We start from the raw sequence: 19,547 nt of genomic DNA on the forward strand, positions 1-19,547 counted from the left end.
AGTTTATAAATGAGAAACCAAACATTTCATGGCCACTTCCTTGACTGTTACCACTCTGGAACCAAGCAGTTAGTGAGGCAGCTTTACCTTCCTGCCTGTTTAATGCTTGCAATATCTATTATTGCAATGCTAACATTTCCCAAATTTTTGTGCAGTCAGTATCCGGAGAACTCAGCTTTCTTATCCTTTTTAGATATGTGTTCGCCATTTGCTTTCTCTTCTGTAGTAATCTAAAAAAAAATTCATTTTAAAATATCACCTGTACGGTCATTATCAAAGCACACATTTCCGGTTCCAAACAGAGTAATAAACGTTTGAGGAAATGATAATTTAGGCCATGCTAGAAAGGTCCCAAACCTACTTTACTCTCAGACATAGAACCTGACCCTAAACAACTGGGTTTCTGGCGTCTTGAGCTCGAATACCAGCTAGAAATTTCCTCCATGTCTAAATTCACTTTTTGGCAAGTGGTTAAAATGATTATCTCACCTGATGTATTTTATCCATTTCAGGCCATCTCCCCCCAGGAGCATTTTCCAAGAAGTTTCTTTCTTAATCCTTGTGTTTACCCTAACTTCAGTGATCTCACAATGGAAAAAAAAACTTTCTTCTGGAATTTGTAAGATTTTAATATTTTCTTGTAATCTGAAACACAGTAGCTACACAGGTACACAAGACTGATGTCAGAATCTTGTTTTGATTCAATGTCTCCCATTTTTCATCATTACACCCTTTCATCAGCTTTAACTCTACCTGACAGAAATAACCAGGATTTTTCTAAGGACAGTGACTAAAGCTTTGTAATTAATATTCTTGTTAAATTCTAAGAGTTTTCTATTACCCAAATTTCCTTCAACCATTATTCTATCATTTTTTTTTATGTTTTCTAGCAGAATCTGAGATTTCATACTTTCTGTACCCAGGCATATGAGGCTCACGATGCTGTACTGTCTCCCAAGGATTGTTGTTATTCGAATGTCAAACTTATATACTGTCCGTGGGGGTTTTGTGGTTGTTTTGTTTTGTTTTTCCGGTAGCTTCATCCATGCTCTCTGTTTTTAACGTCTTCCTGTTCTGGTGCAGGAAAGCACATCCTCTGAGATTGCACCGTCGCTGCCTATGACTACACTTCTTTGCTTCTGGGCCCCAGGAGTGACAAAGGTGGGGCAACATGGGTGCTCCTGATGACGTTAGAGTGCTCCCACTAGACAGTAGCTGCCATCAGCCATCTCTCCCAACATCTGGCAAGGCAATTCAGCTCATCATACATCTTCAACTCAATTTTCCTTTTCTTCTTTCTTTCTTTTTTTTTTTCAAATGAATTCAAACGCCAATCAAATGATGAAAAAAAAAAAACTGGCACTGCTTAGGTGCTAGGTACTTAGAAAGTGACGCAGAGTTTCTCTCTCAAATCAGTTTAATCCAAGGCCACCTAACCCCCTGAAACTTTACCCCTAAATTACAAAGCTATGTGTATGATCATTAAAGTCCATATACTCTTCATATCAAGAGAACATTGATTATTTATGAACCTTTTCCTTTAACATTTCATAATTAGTATTGATGTGAGGAAATTATTGTGTTACTCAGTTTCCCAGGGAAACTTAGGATCATGGCAACCAATCTCACATAGAGTAAAATGCAAAGACAGACCTCCATCATCATCATCATCACCACCACCACCACCATCATCATCACCATCATCACCATCATCACCATCACCACCACCACCACCATCATCATCACCATCATCACCATCACCACCACCACCATCATCACTATTATTATCCTTACTATTCTAAGTTCTTATGATCGCGCCATGCCTCTTTGTTTTAGCCGTTTGATGAGTCCTGTACCAAAAGAGATTCCTCCAGAAGTAGCACCACCTTTCCGTTGTGCTTACTGATTACATTCAGAGCTGATCACGTAAAATGATGCTGGAGGAAGCGATTACAGACTCCTCTGGCCTCACCGCTGCCCCCTGGCTTCAGATCTTCCTTCTCTCTTCCTTCTCAGGGATTCCTTGGAATGTGGAGCTAGGAGAAAGTGGTTGATTTTGCTTAACTGCTGCCAGTACACAAAAGTCCTTTCCCCATCCGTCTTCTCCGTGTCAAATCCCTTGCATTACTGCTAGCTGCCTCCGAGCCTGCCAGAATCAAGAACTTGGATAAAATGTAGCTGGCAGAAATTCAACCCAGGCAAGACAAAAGTGATGCAGATAGGCAGACGTATTTAGAGTAAATACAGGGAAGTGCTGATTCTCTGGCACTCGGGACATCATACCAGCAAACATAAACAGCTTTGTGGTGTGACTGGACTCTGTTGCTTCTGGACTTCCTAACAGCTACTGTGGCTGGAAATGCCATCTTCCTTCTCCAGCTGGCTTGGAAGCTGCATACTTTCTTCCAAATTACGACTCTGCCACAGTGATGTACACATTTGTCATATCCAGCTGGACCACTATAACGCACTCTAGCCGGTTCTCAGTACAAGAAATGACAACAACGCGGCTGACAGCAGTGCAGAAGTCATTCACTTGTTGGAGAGACTGGACATCGAAATGTGATGCATAATTTGTCTCTGGGTAGGTAGGTGCCACTAACCTCACGAAGCGCTGTTGACATTAGTAACTAAAGGCCAAGTCACATCCTATATAGCCAATCGCTCTGATGCCAAAAGTCTACAACGAAGATACAGCCAATGAATCAAACAGAAGAAAACGTCAAAATTGTAGCAAGCTATACATGAAGCTTCTGACTTGCACTTAAGGATTATTTGTACACACGTCTTTCAAAAAAGGCTTTAAATTGCATTTAATTTTGTTTTAATTGTGTGTCTGCGTGTTGGGGGGAGGTGGAGTATGTGCAGGTAGCTGTAGTGTGGGTAGAAGCCATAGGTATCAGATCGTCCTGGATCTCCTGAATCTATAGACAGTTGTGTGACACCTGACAGGGCCACTGGAACTAAATTTCCACCCCCTTCAAGAACCACACACGCTACTGATCACAGAGACATCTCTCCGGCCCCTAAAAAAGTCTTCCAACTTGCAACACTGGGAAAACTAGATGCAGAGAGCTCAGCATTTATGCGGAACATGGCAAATCTTCAGTCTTTTGTATCTACGAGCATTAGTATGTCTGTAGTTAAACTGACACATACAAACGATACTCCAAAAAAAGGTGACCTGCTCCTTCAATGGTGTGAAAAACAAAGAGTAGTGGCATTAGTTTGTCAGTGGACTGTCTGAACTGCATTCTAGAAAATTTGAAAACTTTGATCAAAGAAAAGAGAGATGGGAAACTGCGAAAGGAGATTAACATTTGAAATGGAAATAAAGAGAAAAAAAAAAAAGAAAAGAGAGAAACAAGCCATAATTCTCATTTGGACCAAGATTTAAAAAGATCTGCAAACTATAAGACATGGAAGGGGACACTGGGAACCTGATATTAAATATTTTAGCTTTATAGGACACATTACCCACACCCAACTGTGAAAAGGCAACTATAAAAAAAGTATATAAGCAATAAGGAAGAGAGTTTCAATAAAACTTTATCGACAGTTAAAATTGAAAAAACAAATCAGACAGCTAAAGACCGTTCTTAGCTTCTGGTTCTTAAAATAGGAATACGAGGCCAGATGCAGCGGGTGGGCCTTAGCTTATTGACTGATTTTCTGAGGAATACGTGAACTAAATCACAAAATTCAGTATCTCCTGGACATGGTGAATCATAGTGATGGCAAGGCGCTTCTGTTCTTGGGGGACCAAGAGTGAATTGTTTTAACTTACCTTGTTTTTCTCATCTGTTGAATGGGCTCCCTGTGGGTTTGAGCAACAATTACACAAGATGGGGCGGTTGTGTGCTGAAAAAAGTCAAAAGCCGCTCTCTGTGGAGAAATGCTCAAGCAACTCTGCTTTGCAAAATCTTCCACAAACCCATCTCCCTCTACAGTGACACCTACCCGATTTCTGTCCTCGACTGTCACCAGTCCCTTCTCGGAGCAAGTATCCAAGACATCATTAATCAGGAGCTTGCCCACTAAAGTGGGCTGGAGGAGGTTCAGCAAGTGGAGACACTCATCATGGGCGGTCTCAGAGGAAGGAGAGGGCAGATCAGTAAGACTGGGTTTGACATAGCGCGCGGCTAGAGGGTTGCCACTGTGCTCCAGGGCCTCAACGAACATCTGCGTCCATCCCAGCGGCCACTGTCCCTGCTCCAAGGTGCTCAGCAGCAGTTCTGCGGCGCTGGTGTTACCACAGGTGGTGACCTTTCTAAGAATCTGCTCTTTGGTTTCTGCCGGCAGAAAGACGAGGTAGTCCAGCACCGGCTCCACCTGAATGTTCATTTTCACCCTGGGCCTGAAGATTGAGATGAGATTCCTGAAGCTGTCCTCTGCAGAACAGACGGTCGACATCCTGGGTTCTCAGGGAATGGGAGAGGAGTCTCCTGGGCAGGCGGACGATCCACAGGTGGGAGTGAATGAGTCCCCGCCTCCGCTGCCTGGGAGTCGCAGGTACCGGGTAGCCTCTGAGCACCGGATTGATCGGTGGCACCCGGAAGGTGGCAGACGAGCCAGGAATGCGCTGCAGCAGGTGGTCATAGACCCCGGACTACTCTCACTGCCACCGCCGGCCCGATCACCCCAGCAGGGAGCTTTAAGTATTGCCTGCCACCCACACATCGGTTTCTGTTTCGATTCTCTTCTCCGGACTTTACTTACGTCAACTTCCGGGCCAGAGAATTAGTTTCGAGAGGCTAGAGGAGGCCTGTGGACGCCGCGGGTTAGGTGAGGACTTTGGTCAAGAACACCGTGGGAAAATGGGTTAAGAGGAATTGGAAAGTAAATTCTTCCTTATGTAGAGAAAGCAAGCCTTGCTCTGCACTTTTCTTTTTAATTGGAAATATTTCTTTATTTACATTTCAAATGTTATTCCCTTTCCCAGTTTCCTGTCCATAAGCGCCCCCATCCCCTCCACTATTTTATTTGAGGATATTTTTGCCTTCACTGCTGGGTGCTGCTTAGACAAGCGACCGACTCACTTGGCACTTAATATGCCGAGGGCAAGGAAAGTCTTGAAATGAAGAATTATTATTATTTTTTGTCCTAAACCTTGATGTAAAAAATGAGTTACTCTCATTTGTGGGGAAGGAGGGGCGTGGGGTGGGGCAGGTGGAGGGAGGTTCCAGAATAATGGAGCTCCAGGGGGCAGTTCTGCATCCACCCTGCCTTACCTTCCCAGGGGGGCGTAGTGGGGGTGTCCCAAGAACTAATTTATTCCTCCAAGAACTGGGGCATATGCATAAAAAGCGAGCTATACTGAAGTGCTTTATTTTCTCGTTCTTTGCTTGGTATATTATTTACTCAGCTTTGACCTGGGCCTGCCTAGTGACCTAAGTATGCTGGCTTTAGGAGGAAGCTAAGACCTAAGACTCTAACTCCCAGTATGTAAGGTCCCTGTATTCTTTAGTAGACAACTCTCTTATAATAAAACAAAACAAAACAGCAATATAGAACCCTCAACTACTCATTTTTTTAATAGAGCTGCCATTCTTTTCTTGGACTGAATACAACACGTTTTGGCTGAAGCCTTTAGTAACTTCATTAGCAACTAATGCACTGCCTTGTGGTAAACATCAACATTTGTCTCTGTCCTGGGAGGGAGAAGAGAGGCATTCGGAGTGAAAAGTAAAGACTGCAGCGTTGTTTCAGTACAGGAAGAGTATAAACGAGAGTCCATTATCCACCAAGCAGGCAACTAGACCACCAAATAGGAGGAACATTAACACTTTGAAAAGGACTTCCTGGTCCAGAGTCATAAGGAGAATAGAAGTGATCAGGTAGACATGTTTAGAAAAACCGATCTTTTAGAGGAGGGTATTCACTGAAATCTTCGGAGGCCATGGAGGCCCAGGGATTCTTTGCAAACAGAAGGAGAACTGCAAGATTTCCATAAGCCTCCTGCCAGCCTTTGAAATAACCAGAGCAACACAGTGCCCTCGAGGTATTCTCTGGTTGCTATTACACAGCTAAGATCCACTCTAAAGGATGTAAGCTGCAACCTATAAAATGTTTTATGAATACTAAGTCATGGTGATTTCTGCCCTGAAAGGGAGTTCTGGGCTGAACATGAGGCAAGACTTTTGTCAAATACACAGGTGAAGTTGCCCAGGTGAGTGGAAGTAAACATGGCCATGCAGACTTCTCCCATTCTCTTTCTTCATAAAACTCCAATATTTCATTATTTAATTTGGGGGATTGACTTGGCATCCAGTTAGAATTCATTTTAGTTATTGTATCTGCAAAAAGTATCTTTTCAAGATATTACCAAAATGTATCATCCTGTTCCCCAGCTGCCTATAGATTTTATTTAATATGTACAGCGGAAATTGACCAATAAACCAAAAATCATTTTAGTCCAAGTCTTTTTCCCATATTCCCCTCCTTTCAGACACTGAAGATCCAGAAGCAATTGCTGGTTGTATGTGGGGTGGGTATCATCATTTTAACACCAACGACCCTGATGGATAGAGGGTTCAAGTAGATGGTTACATAGATGTTGGCATTAAAATGATAACATTCATTCATCACATTAAGACAGTCACCAAGTATCACTATATACATGGCCAACTTTTTTTCTAAAGAGTGTAGTTACATAAAGTTCCCTACTTTTATTGAGCCCACATACAAAAGGAGAACAGAGACAGATAATAATACTTGTTAAACAACCTGTGTGCCAGATCGGGATAACTGCTATAAAGAAGCTAATACCAGGGTGATAGTGCAGGGTTGTGACACTGTTGGTTCTAATTCTTACATAGGTGTTCTTTCCAGTTTCCCTCAATCAACTTTCCATGCTATTCATCAAAAGTAATCACACACACACACACACACACACACACACACACACACACACACACACATATATATATGTATATATATATATGTATATATATATATATATGTTTCTCAAATGGAAGTCACTAGCTGGTTGAAGATGAGAATAGACAGGAACCTCTTTTTCTAAGACTCTATCACAGTTTTGATAGGACCCCTTCAAGGAAAGGATAGTGAAAAGGTCGAACTGCATACACGATCTCTCAATAATTATCTTTTTAGACCAGTGAGACAGCTCAGTGAGTAAAGACGCATTGTTGAAGGAGAGAATTGATTCCTGCACATGTTCTAGTGTCTACATAGTCACTGTGACACACACACACACACACACACACACACACACACACACACACACACACGCCACTGAATACTTTTCTCCACCCGTTTTGCATGAGAATTGGTCTTCTGCGCTTTCTTGCTCACAGGGTTTCCTTTTAGCGTTTGCTTTTGCTTCCTTCACCACTCCTCTTTGCTCAGTGTTAAGTTTCTTTTTCATTTCTCCTCTCATCTCATCCCGAACTGCTTATTCTTTTGAAAACCCCCAAAGATCTATTTCAGCCCCCGATGGTTTTAAGCATCTTGTCTAAATGGTGACACAGAGAGGTGCTAGACTGTAGATTCCCATGATTCCCAGGTTTTCATTTTTAACATTAAAGAAGCAAAGGTGGGAGGGTCAAGATGAACCAGCCAGTGATAGCGAATGCCACCAAACCTGACAACCTGAATTTGACCCTGGACCCAGATGGCAGAAAAACATAGCCACTTCCTACAACTTGTCCTCTGGCATCTATATCCTCCTAACTTCACACACACACACACACACACACACACACACACACACACACACACTCAATCAATATAACAAACAAGTGGAGATGGTCATAGCTACCACACAATGTAATAGCCACATAAAACAGTAATAGTTTTTTTAATTGTTGTTTCTTTGTTTTATTTAAAGAAAATGACATGAAACCCAGTTTTTAGAGCAAATCCTCATTACACCCATCTTTATATTTGTTTATTAAAGAAAGAACCCACAGAATTTAAGTTAAATGTTTTTCAGCCTTAGCCCAGCATTATGGAGTCACTGTGTGTGGTGACTCAGACTTCAGGGTGCCTGAGCTCACATCTTACCATTGTCTTCCTAGTTCCTGTGTGATTGGCATATCAGTAAGATGAGGGGTACCAGTGCCAGGTCCTGAGGTCATTCTAAGATTCTAAGGATGAACTGTAAAGTGCTTACTGCTAGGTCTAGACTGTTCCTATACCCAGTAATCACTCAGTTCTTGAGCAACAGAGTCTATGAAGGAGGTTAGTAACAAACATAGCCACTCAACTGAGATTCGCTAGGATCTCTTTGTCATAGGCTGAGTCAGAAGGAGTATTTATTAAAGGGATATTGTTGTGTCTTTAAGTTTCCCAAAAGATTAATGGCCTTGTCAAAGTGAGGGTTTCTATTGCTGTTATAAAACACCATGGGCAAAAGCAACTTGGGGAGGAATGGAATTATTTCAGCTTACAGGTCCTGATCAGCCTTTTCCAAAGAACAGTCAGGGCAGTTACCTGAAGGGAGGAGCTGATGCAGAGGGCATGGGGGAGTGTTTTCTACTGGCTTGTTCCTCATGGTTACTTAAGCTGTATTTTTTCTTCCTTCCTTTGTCCGTCCTTCCTTCCTCCCTCCCTCCCTCCCTTCCTTCCTTCCTTCCTTCCTTCCTTCCTTCCTTCCTTCCTTCCTTCTCTCTGCCTGTCTGTCTCTGTCTGTCTCTCTGTCTCTGCCTATGCCTTCCCCCCGCCTCTGGATTTTTTCCTTTTATTTATTCTTCTCTCATATATTACATCCTAACTACAGTCCCTCCTTCCCCTCCCTCCAGTGTCTCCCTGTTCCCCCCATCATCCCTGTCTTTCACCATTCCAGCTCCCCTCAGAAAGGAGCAGGCCTCCTAGGGATATCGACGAAATATGGCATAGGAAGCTACAGTAAAACCAGACACAGATTCTCACATAGGGCTGGACTAAGCAATCCAATAGAAGGAAAAGAATCCCCAAAGCAAACAAGATCCACTGTTGGGGATCACAGAAGAGCACAGACCTACACAACTATAACTCCCACTGTTGTTGGATCACACAAGAACACAGAGCTACATAACCATAACATGTATGCAGAGGACCTAGGTCAGACCCATACAGGTTCCCTGGTCTCTGTGAGCCCACCTGAGTCAGTCAGTTGATTCTGTGGGTCTTCTCACAATAGTCTCCTTGACCCCTCTGGCGCCTGCAATCTTTCCTCTCCTCCTCCACAGGACTCCCCAAGCTCCATCTACTATTGGGCTGTAGGTCTCTGCATCTGTTCCCATGAGTTGCTGAATGAAGTCTCTGGTCTCTGATAATATGAGACTCCCGTTCCAGCACATTCTGCAGGCATGGCAAACTGTAGGTCAGAGGTTTTGTGCTTGGGTTGGTGTACCAATCCCACCATTTGAGACCTGGCCTGGTTACAGAGTATGACCAGTTCAGGATCCATGTCTAATACTGGGAAAGTCAACTGAAATTGGGAGCATTTTGGGGGCATGGAGTTTCCTTGGATCTCCAAGGAATCCACAAGGGTAACACTAGGGATGACTCAGTTAGCTGTCTTATAGAACAGGGGTGGTACCTTCCGCAATGAATTGGGTCCTCCCACATCAATCACTAATTAAGAAAAGACTCTATAGGCTTACCTGCTACAGCCAGGTCTTCTGGAGACATTTTTCTCAACTGAGGTTCCCATCTCTCAAATGCCTCTAGCTTATGTCCAGTTAACATAAAACCATCTACCATAAGCCCCAAAAGATAAAAAGAAATTCCAACTAAGTTTATTAGAACTTGATACTCATTACTTATTTTACCCATGCAATTAAACTTCTGGTTTGTAGTGTGCACATATAAAATGTTTTCTAGAAAAGATTTTTTTTTTTTTGGCAAAGGAATCACATACCAATGGTTTTGTACCAAAGATCCACTTTTCAAATGTGTCCACTACAGTTTTGAGTACTTCTGAAAGCTGTTTCTGTTGTTTCTGTTAAATAGTGGCTGTGCTTCAAATGCTCGGATCGTTCTATTGTAAAGTAAATGCTTAGTAAGCTAGAGAGATGGCTCAGTGCAAACGAATACTGTACTTGCATAGGACATGAGTTTGGTTCCAGTACCCAAACAACATCTGGAAGGTCTTCTGGCATCCTTGATCACCAGGCGTGCTTATATACGTGTAGGCAAAGTACTCATACACATAAAAGAAAATAATGTAAAAAAAAGTAAGTATATGCTGAAGAGTGAACTGCTGTCAAGTGTAGTTAGATTGCCATTGATGTAATCTTGGTTGACGTTTACTCAATGACACAGCCTGAATTCACTGATTGAGAAGTAACATTTACTATTGCTTCCTGTTTACCCTGTACCAACTGTCGAATATTGCATTCTTATTTACTACTATTGTCAAAGCCTTTAGGTAAGAGGGCTATAGAATGAGCTACTAAAACATAATGTCTAGATACACTGATCCAAAATACTGAATTCCTAATTCATAATGTTAAGCATACACACACACACACACACACACACACACACACACACACACACACATATGTATATATGTATGTATATATATTTTTTAAATGCACAGGGTATTAGTGGTACACGCCTTTTGATCCCAGCAGAGGCAGAGGTGACAGGATCCCTTGAAAGAGCCAGAGTTGGGGAAAATCTGGGTCCGGTAGGAAAATTCCCACCACAAACCTCCAAGCACAAGGACCCCTCCCAGGAAGAAAAAAAGCTGGTTTAGTTCCTGGAACAGTTACAAGCCAAACAGTCACACAAAGCTACCTGTGGCTTCCAAACGACTCCTCCTCCCCCTTAGGAAAGTCTTGAACAGTACACTGCGTCCGATCTGAAAGTTGTTTTGCTCCGCCATATGTGCATAGTACCCTGCCTAGCTAACATTGTGAAAAATTCTGCGCCAATTGTTTGAATTCTGCCCCAATTGTTGGCAAGGTATATAACTCCCTGTTAGAATCTGCTCAGGGCCGTCTCCCCTTGAAGTGGGAGGACCCCGTCATGTCAGAATGATCAAGCTCCTCTTGCTTTTATATTGATCACTGCCTCCGTGAGTCTCATTCAAGAGGTCCTGGAAGAGGTTCAACTTCGACCTCACACTCTGGGAGTTAGAAGTTAGTTCTACAGTGTGAGTTCCAGGACAACCAGGGTTACACAGAGAAACCCTGTCTTCAAAAACAAAATTAAAAAACAAAACAAAACAATCCACCAACAGCAAATCAAGAAAAAGAAGTAAGAAGAAAGAATTTCAACATCAGGGTATTATATGAAGAACATTCAAAAACTTATTTGGCAGCTAGGGCTCGGGTTGGTAAAATGCTTGCTACATGAGCATGGAGGCCTGCATTCAGATCCTTCAGAAGCCACCTAAGTTGCCAGGTTTCTCAGTGTGTACCTGTAAGCCCCATGCTAGGACAGAGGAGACAGGCTAACCACAGGGGGAGCCTTAGAGTTTATAGGCCAGCTAGCCTAGCTGATTTTTACTAGGAAGACAGTTGTATAGGATTGAAGCACCTTCCTTGAATGCTAAAATAAAAGGAAGGATAGAAATCTGGTTTCTATTAGTTTCACATATCTAAGCATGGTAACAATTTTAAGGAAAACACCCAATAGAGAACTCAGAAGTGGCCCACTCAGTTCCTTCTGGGGTAACCCCTGGAGCCAGGGCACTACCCAGGTATGGAAGTTGTTCCTAAGCCTATCTTCAGATTGAGCATTGGTGAAAAGATATTCCCAATTGACTCTTGCACTCTTCATGATTGGAAAGTCTGTGTTTTCCTGCCAGTTCCACTTGTGATTCCATTCTCCGAGTAGAGGCAAAAACCTGGGATTAGAACCTCTTGGGGCGAATTAATGACATAGTTGGCATTTATGTGTGTATGTAGGGTGAGGGGAGGTACATGCTCATGTGTGGAGGCCAGAGGTCAAGTTCAGATTGCCATTTCTCTGGACTCTCTCCACCTTGCTTCTGCCGCTTGTTTTGAGGTAGGATATCTTACTTTTCATTGGAACTTACAGATTTTTCTAGGCTAGACCGGGCTAGCAAAGACCAGAGAGCTGCCCATTTTGCCTTCCTCAGTACTGGGATTATATATGCATGCTGCTGTCCTCAGTGCAAAGCAAGTGCTTTCTAATTGAGCCATCACCCTCGATACTGATACTCAGTAAAAAGGAAACACAGCAGGCAGTTCTGCACAGTTATTGTGAGCAGAGCATCGTGGATCCCGAGACACCATCATTCCAGCTAGATATGCATGAAATCTCCCATTCCTTTGGCTCTCCGGGACATTTTTTATCAAGTTATTAACGACAGTACTTTGGTTTGTGTGTATTTCTGTTTACAGATACTATATTTAACATGTAATGTTGATTTCTAAACGTCGAATCACTCATAACCAGCACCCAGTGCTTAGGGACAGGAGACAACACTCATTTGTATGCCCATCCCAAACAGTGGGATCACCAGCACAGCACAAAAGTGTGCAAAATGCAGCACAGAATGGGGCTACAAAAAGATTCTCACTTATGTAGCATAAAGGCCAAAACATAAAAGTAAAACTTTGTACTGTTTGATGGATCATTTCTTTTTTTATTAATTGAAAATATAATTTTTTTATGATATAATCCGGTCACAGTCTTCTCAATATTATCCCCACTTCCCCATCCATCCAGTCCACACCCTATCTCTCATTAGAAAACAAACAGGAAACTAAAAGTTCAAATGGAATAGAACAGAACAGAACGGGACGGGATGGGATGGGATGCGACCAAACAGAACAGAACAGAAAACAGAACAGAACAGAACAGAACAGAACAGAACAGAACAGAACAGAACAGAACAGAACAGAACAGAACAGAACAGAACAGATGGGGGAAAAGAGTCAAAGGAAAGCACAACAAAAACACGCAGATGCTGAGATACACACGGGGCAATTTTCAGACACCAATGGGATTGAGGTAACAAATGCAAAGAACTTTAGTAAGGTGCACATTTGGGTGTCTAAAGGGGTTGAACTGAGGAGCAAAGACACCCCTGAGTGTAAGGCACCACGGGGGCTGGAGCCGCATGTGGACCACAAAAGGAGAAGAGGGAGAAAGGCAGCTGATCCCTGTTCTTCCGCATTCTTCGCTGCCTCACTGGTGCCATCCTCCTCCCACCTCCCCGCCTTCCCCACAATGATGGACCGGATTCCACTCTTCTGTTAGCCAACAATAAATTCCACTTCTTCTAAGTTGCTTTTTCAGTCATGTTTATGGGCACAGATGTTTACCCCCCTACCCCACCCCCATGCCCGCTGAGATATTTGGTTGGGGTGACTCAAATGTCTCACTCGGGGCGCATGTTGATTAGTGAGAAAGCAAGTGTCCTGAGCATTGGTACGGCAGCCTGAGCATTGGCACGGCAGCGGCAGGGGTCAAATCCAATGAGAGAAACCAAAGACTTAGGCCCGATTCAAATTTATATTAATTTATTCCTAATGTGTAGGAATTAGAATGGCCTCAGAGTCAGACAGCGTGTGGTGGGAAAGAGTGGGGAAGGCGGGGTCTGAAATCAGACATTAGAAAGGTCTGCATTACAACCATTTATGGAATCCTCAGCCGTAAGCAAGTTTTACAGAAGTGAAGGCAGCTCTTACAGCATGTCCCATCATCCTAGTCTTATCTCACCTGCAGGCCACTAGGATCTCCCAGGTATTCCAGTGCTGAAGGTCATAGGCCTGGTGCCATAGTCAGTGTCTTTAGCCATCACCGGGACCTGTGCAAATTATCGCTCAGCTCTGAGCACTTTAATGGCTGGGATAGAATAGTTCCTTTCTGGGCAGGCAGAAACAGAGCTGTCAGATTAGGCTGGCTGTCCCCTCCTCACATTGGTTGGGGGTTGCTGATAAACGCTAGCAGGGGTTGAGCCCACAAAAGGAAGTTAAAAAGTGATGTGTATCAGTTATGGCTTGAGTACTTAAATCCTCACTAATATTAAAAAAAAAATCCAGTGAAACATCGTGAAGAGCTGAGTAGGGCATAAAATGGGGTTAGTCGTTTATCAAAGGGTTTAGGGTAAGCTCAGCCCCTTTTATCCTTGAGGTCTATTTACCACATGAACACAAAGTATCAAAACACCATAAGGAAGCCAAGACAGGCTTTTTCAGAAAAGCCTGCCAGCTTCATATTGGATGTCCGAGTTTGCATTTAAAAAAACAAGTCAAACTAGCCAGGCATTGTGCTGCACACATATCTTTAACAGAGGTAGGTGGATCTCTGAGTTCAAGGCCGCCCGGGTCAGCACAGTGGGTTCCAGGACTACATAGAAAAATCCCGTGTCAACAAAACAAAACAAATAAGAACAGAAGACAGAGACAAACTGCATGCGTAGGCATTCTACACATTCCTTTCTTCTTATTTTCTTTGTCTAGCTGGTATTATTTGGAAAACTGGGTTGTGCATTTCAAAAGTGTTTCTGAATTACGCATAATTACTTTTGACTAACATGATTTTAAATGGCTTATATTTTCGCTAATTTGTTAATGAACAGGTTGTAGCTTGGAGCCTTCATCTGCCAAACCAATTGAATTAGGCATCATCACACATTTCCTTAGAATAAATAAATCCTTTATATAGGACATAAAACACATAACTTAATAACAGTAACATCTGGGATACTTTGGAGCATAAACTCCTACCTGGCATTTGGGAAAACTAAATCACATATGAATTCAACTGAAAAAAAGTTACCTACTGCTTAGAAATGGAAGAGAAAGTTGCAAGAGTTAGCAACCTGATTTGTCTTGTTACAGAAGAGGGCTTGCTGGATCTTTGTTTCCTTAATCTACTGGGTGAGCAAAGAGAATGGGCAATGAGCAACTCATGTGTTGCTCAAAAACATGCCTCACTTGCAGTTAATTGAATTTCTTATGCTTTTATAATTAATTCTGTTACACTTTTAGTGATATTATCAGGAAATTGGACTTCCGGAAGAACATAAGGAGCAGCCATTTTGTTGGCTGCTTATCGCACCTGAGGTGACCAATATTCCCACCAACGAGATGCAGGTGTGCCTCAGTTTCCCAAGAACCAAGTATGAGGAAGTGCCTGGGTACTGAACCTGGATGGCACTTGATTAAGCGAGGGAAAGGACCCAAGCCCAGGGAGGGTACACACTGGGTGTGCGTGTTGCAAATCTGCAAATATGTTTCTCTCAGATCTTGCATAGTTTTTCTTGTTCAAAATCTATTTAGAACTGATGATTTCATTTTGTTTATTTTTGCCACAAAATCAGCAAAAACCGTCCCAGGACATGTTTATACTATGTGATTCTTTATTTCTTCTTCTTTTTTTTTTTAGTTTCTTTTTATTACTTAGTATTATTGTTACTATTATTATTATTATTATTAATTTCTTTTTTCTTTTTTTTCTACACTCCAGATTTTTTCCCTTCCTGGTCCATGCTCTGACCGTTCCACATCCCATACCTCCTCTCCTCCCCCATCTCCACAAAGATGTCCCCAGCCCACCCACCCCACCAGATCTCTAAACTTCCTGGGGCCTCCAGTCTCTGGAGGGTTAAGTGCATCTTCTCTGATTGAACCCAGACCCAGCAGTCCTCTGCTGTATATGCTGTATCTATCAGCTGGTGTATGCTGCCTGGTTGGTGATTCAATGTCTGAGAGATCTCAGGGGTCCAGGGTAATTGACACTGCTGGTCCTCCTACAGGGTCGCCTTCCTCCTCAGCTTCCTCCAGCTTTTCCCTAATTCAAAAGAGGGGTCAGCAATTCTGTTCATTGGTTGGGTGCACATATCTGCATCTGACTCAGTTTCTTGTTGGGTCTTTTGGAGAGCAGTCATGATAGGTCCCTTTTTGTGAGCACCCTATAACTCTGTAATGGTGTTAGGTCGTGGGCCCTCCCCTTGAGCTGGATCCCACTTTGAGCCTGTCCCTGGACCTTCTTTTCCTCGGGCTCTTCTCCATTTCCATCCCTGCATTTCTTTCAGACAGGAAGAATTATGGGTCAGAGCTTTGACTGTGGGATAGCAACCCCATCCCTCATTTGATGCCATCATTTTGCTGGAGGTAGCTCAACCAGTTCCTTCTCCCCACTGTAGGGAATTTCATCTAGGGTCCCCCCCACCCCCGCCCCTTTGAGTCCTGAGAGCCTCTCACTTCCCAGGGTCCTCCCAACCTTCTTCCTCTCAAGGTTGCCTGAACGAAATGAACCAGAGGGAAAAAGCCTGAAATGTATCTCACAAAATGAATTCAAATGTTCCCAGAACCTCCACAACCAGTTATCTCCCATGAGAAGCCGGCAGACACAAAGCAACCATGTTGACGCTTAAACTTTGTCCTGTCCATCCCTTCTCAGTAAGTGAGAGCACATGCCTTCTTCATCAGCCTTGCAGACTGCTTCTCAGAGACGACGACTCCTCTGCTGCCACCTAGTGGGGCTTCTCTATTACATCTTAGAGGCACTGAATGGGATTAAGCAAAGCTGTACAGATAGCTTTATAAAAGCCAGCGTAACCTTCTCATTACCCATACTGCCAATGTTCTGCCCAGTCTTGGAAAAGAACTGGGATAAATGGAGCTCCTTGGGGTTCAGGTCCTGCAGCTACAGAGTCATAAGAAGAAAGGCACTTGTGTGTAAGGGGCAGGATGGTAGGCGATACGGATGATTTAAGGAACGGATTATTTTAGGGTGAGATAAGACACTGTATCTCTCTCCACACTAGCTATGATAGCAGTCGTGGACTTTAGGCTGCTCACCCATCTCATTGGGATTGGGGTGGAGGTGGCGTTTCGTTTACATGCAATTCCTGATAAAAATTCAGTTCTGCAAGGCCGGACAACATGTTCCTTCTAAATCTTATGTTGTCTGTAACAGTTTGTAGTCTGGTATGAGAGACACCCAATATCAAATGACTGAATTTTAAGTATCTTTCATGTGCTAGTCATTGAAGAATTTATTCTCTCTCTGTCTCTCTCTCTCTCTCTCTCTCTCTCTCTCTCTCTCTCTCTCTCTCTCTCTCCACGTTACAACTTCAGTTTTCACCACTACCAAGTCAAATCATGGATGGACCTGTCATTTTTTTTTCCTGCTCAGTAATCATTTTTATGGTTTTGGTAAAATTGCACCAGAATTCCTCAGGCAAAACAACCCTTTTCCCTACCAAACCCTCACACTTCATTCTGTATGACTGACATTTTCCCCATAAAATATGAGAGCCATGGCTCTCAATCTGTGGGTTGCAGTCTCTTTGGTGTTAAATGACCCTTTCACCAGGGTTACCTCCTAAACACGTTAGGGTTTATAACAGTCGCAGAATTACAGTTATGCACAAGCAACAGAAAGAATCTCATGGTTGGGGGTCGCCATGACTCAAGGAACTGTATTAAACGGTTGCAGCAGTAGGATGGTGAAGAGCCAGTGGTCTAGAGCTTGATTGGTTCCGGCTATTCCACATGCCCCACACTTTAGCTACAGTGATCAGATGAGGTTGGGAACAGAATCCAGCTAGAACCAGAGATATAAAAATGGAATTTCCCTGTAGTTATTTCTGACAGTGGGCTGATGCTCAGTCAAAGGTTGAGAGAGGATTTTTGGAAGGGCTCTCTCTCTCTCTCTCTCTCTCTCTCTCTCTCTCTTTCTCTCTCTCTCTCTCTCTCTCTCTCTCTCTCTTTCTCTCTCTCTCTCTCTCCCCCTCCCTCTCCGCCTCCCCTTCCCCTTCCCCCTCCTCCTTCTCGTGTCCACTGATCGGAGGCAGCAGGGAAATTTGGAGTGATATTCACCTTGGGACAAAACTGATAGGACAAATAAAGACCGGATCAGAAGCCAGTGTTGGATTGGGCTTCCATGAGTTATTAAATGTGCTTGTTTAATGTGCTTGTTTGTACACACCAAGCTGAACTTTTTTGTCACTTGAAAGGGACTGGTTACTCTCCACATAGCAGTTATTCTCATTTTGCAAACAGAGAAGCCTAGATTCAAGGAAGTTGTGCAATGCAGGCCAATGTTTCATACCCAGCAGCTGAGCCTGCACTCAATGGCCAAGTCTCTTAAATGGTTTTGCAATGTTCCTTCCAGAGTTAGTATAGGAACTGCTGAGGAAACCAACGGACACGTTCTCTCGTCATCAGAGTGGAAGTGAATCGACAAAATAAGTATTGAGAAGGCTCTAAATTAATCAGCAAAGAAAGAATACAGCTACCAAGGTGTTAGTACCAAGTTATTTTCTGTGTGGTGTGGCTAATATATCATTCGACAAAATGGTTTTCCAAGAGATACACGTCTTGTTTCTTTGTTAACTTACCCAAGATTTATCTAAAACAATGTTCAGAAAGATAGTTTATATAGAAAATTGACATGTACGTAATATTTCTTCTTTATATCTTTTTCATATCTTCCCACATAACACACATTTGTCTCTTCTTTTCATATAATTGTATTTTCTGATATTACCCAGTTTTGTTTTATTAGACACTTTATGGGCATACTCTCACATAGATGTTCTGTTGCTAGGTAACATCCTTTTCTCTTCTCTTTCCTTCCCTCTGTTTCTTCTGAACTGGTTACCATAGTTTCCCATGTAATCGATGGCCCAAGTCTTTGCTGTAATCTTGTTGGTTGGAATAAGTGTGGGGTTCACATTCCATATCCTTCCCCCCCTCTCTCTCGCTGTCTCCTTCCCTCCCCTGTCTCTGTCTCCCTTCCCCCTCCCATGTCTCTATCTCTCAACTTTCTGTCTCACTCTCTTGCCTTTCCACACCAATTTATAACATGTTTGCTCAAATCATTTATTTATATTTAATTAAAACAAGATGGATTGGATACATTAAAAAACAGAATGAACAAACAAGCAAAAATCCCCAACCAGATACACAATTCAATATTCCACAAGAACTTACCTTTTGTAATTTATCTGAGTTCTCCTCCGTTTCTTACATCCTTACACAATAATCACATAGGTCAAGGCTCTAATTTAAGATTTGTTAAACAGAGGTAGCATGATACATTTTAGAAGTTGTTTTTCTTCAGCATTTGATGAGGTCTGCTTGCCCCTGAAGGTTTACCCTCTGTCATTCTCTGCATTGTTCTGTGTCTGAGAAGCTGACTGTGGCTGCTTCCATGGATTTCTTACTCACTGGATTTTGATTACGAATCACTGGCTGAACATCAGAGTCAGGGAATAGAATAAGGTTTGAGTATCCTTTAAACTATAGTTCATAGGTCCGTCATGCATTGAGAACCTGAAGGTCACCAGTCAGTGTGCCCAGTTTATGCAGAACCTGTAACCCAGATCTCAGTAACTGTGTCCTGGTCTGGTTTTGTATCTGCAGCCCAAGGGTAGAAATGGTTTAATGATGCTCAGAGCAGGATATTGGACTAACTCTTACTGTGTCTCTTACTTTTGTAAATACCTTTGTAATTAAAACTCCATTAAAGTTCATTGATTTGGTTGCCATAGATTTTGTTCTGGTAGGAGGGATGGCAGCTGAGCCTTATGGGTAGAGGCCAGAAAGCAAATCAAATGTCCAAGGTAAATTAAATTCAGTGTATGTTGGTTGCCATTTTAC

The 19,547-nt window shown here is 42.8% G+C and overlaps 1 protein-coding gene and 1 long non-coding RNA gene across 15 annotated transcripts in view; both read right to left on the reverse strand.

Moving 5' to 3' along the window:
* Nucleotides 1–4,693, reverse strand: part of Ifih1 (interferon induced with helicase C domain 1) — a 48,113-nt gene extending 43,420 nt beyond the window's left edge. The window contains exons 1-3 of one of the 14 annotated variants that reach the window (XM_087653820.1): nucleotides 3,961–4,693; nucleotides 1,824–2,036; nucleotides 490–659 (exon numbers count right to left, since the gene is read on the reverse strand). In XM_087653820.1, coding sequence (XP_087509946.1) covers nucleotides 490–507 — 18 coding nt within the window. In that variant the 5' untranslated portion in view covers nucleotides 508–659; nucleotides 1,824–2,036; nucleotides 3,961–4,693. 14 annotated transcript variants of the gene reach the window in all.
* A 203-nt stretch (nucleotides 4,694–4,896) lies between these two features.
* On the reverse strand, nucleotides 4,897–10,988 carry LOC147995482 (uncharacterized). Its single transcript, XR_015683525.1, has 3 exons — nucleotides 9,612–10,988; nucleotides 9,106–9,306; nucleotides 4,897–6,517 (listed from the first exon to the last, which is right to left on the reverse strand). It is a non-coding gene; the product is annotated as an uncharacterized LOC147995482 (long non-coding RNA).
* Between the last annotated feature and the right edge of the window lie 8,559 nt (nucleotides 10,989–19,547).

The sequence above is a fragment of the Rattus norvegicus genome, chromosome 3 (assembly GCF_021556685.1).
Source record: "Rattus norvegicus strain SHRSP/BbbUtx chromosome 3, alternate assembly SHRSP_T2T, whole genome shotgun sequence".
In the NCBI taxonomy this organism is placed as follows: domain Eukaryota; kingdom Metazoa; phylum Chordata; class Mammalia; order Rodentia; family Muridae; genus Rattus; species Rattus norvegicus.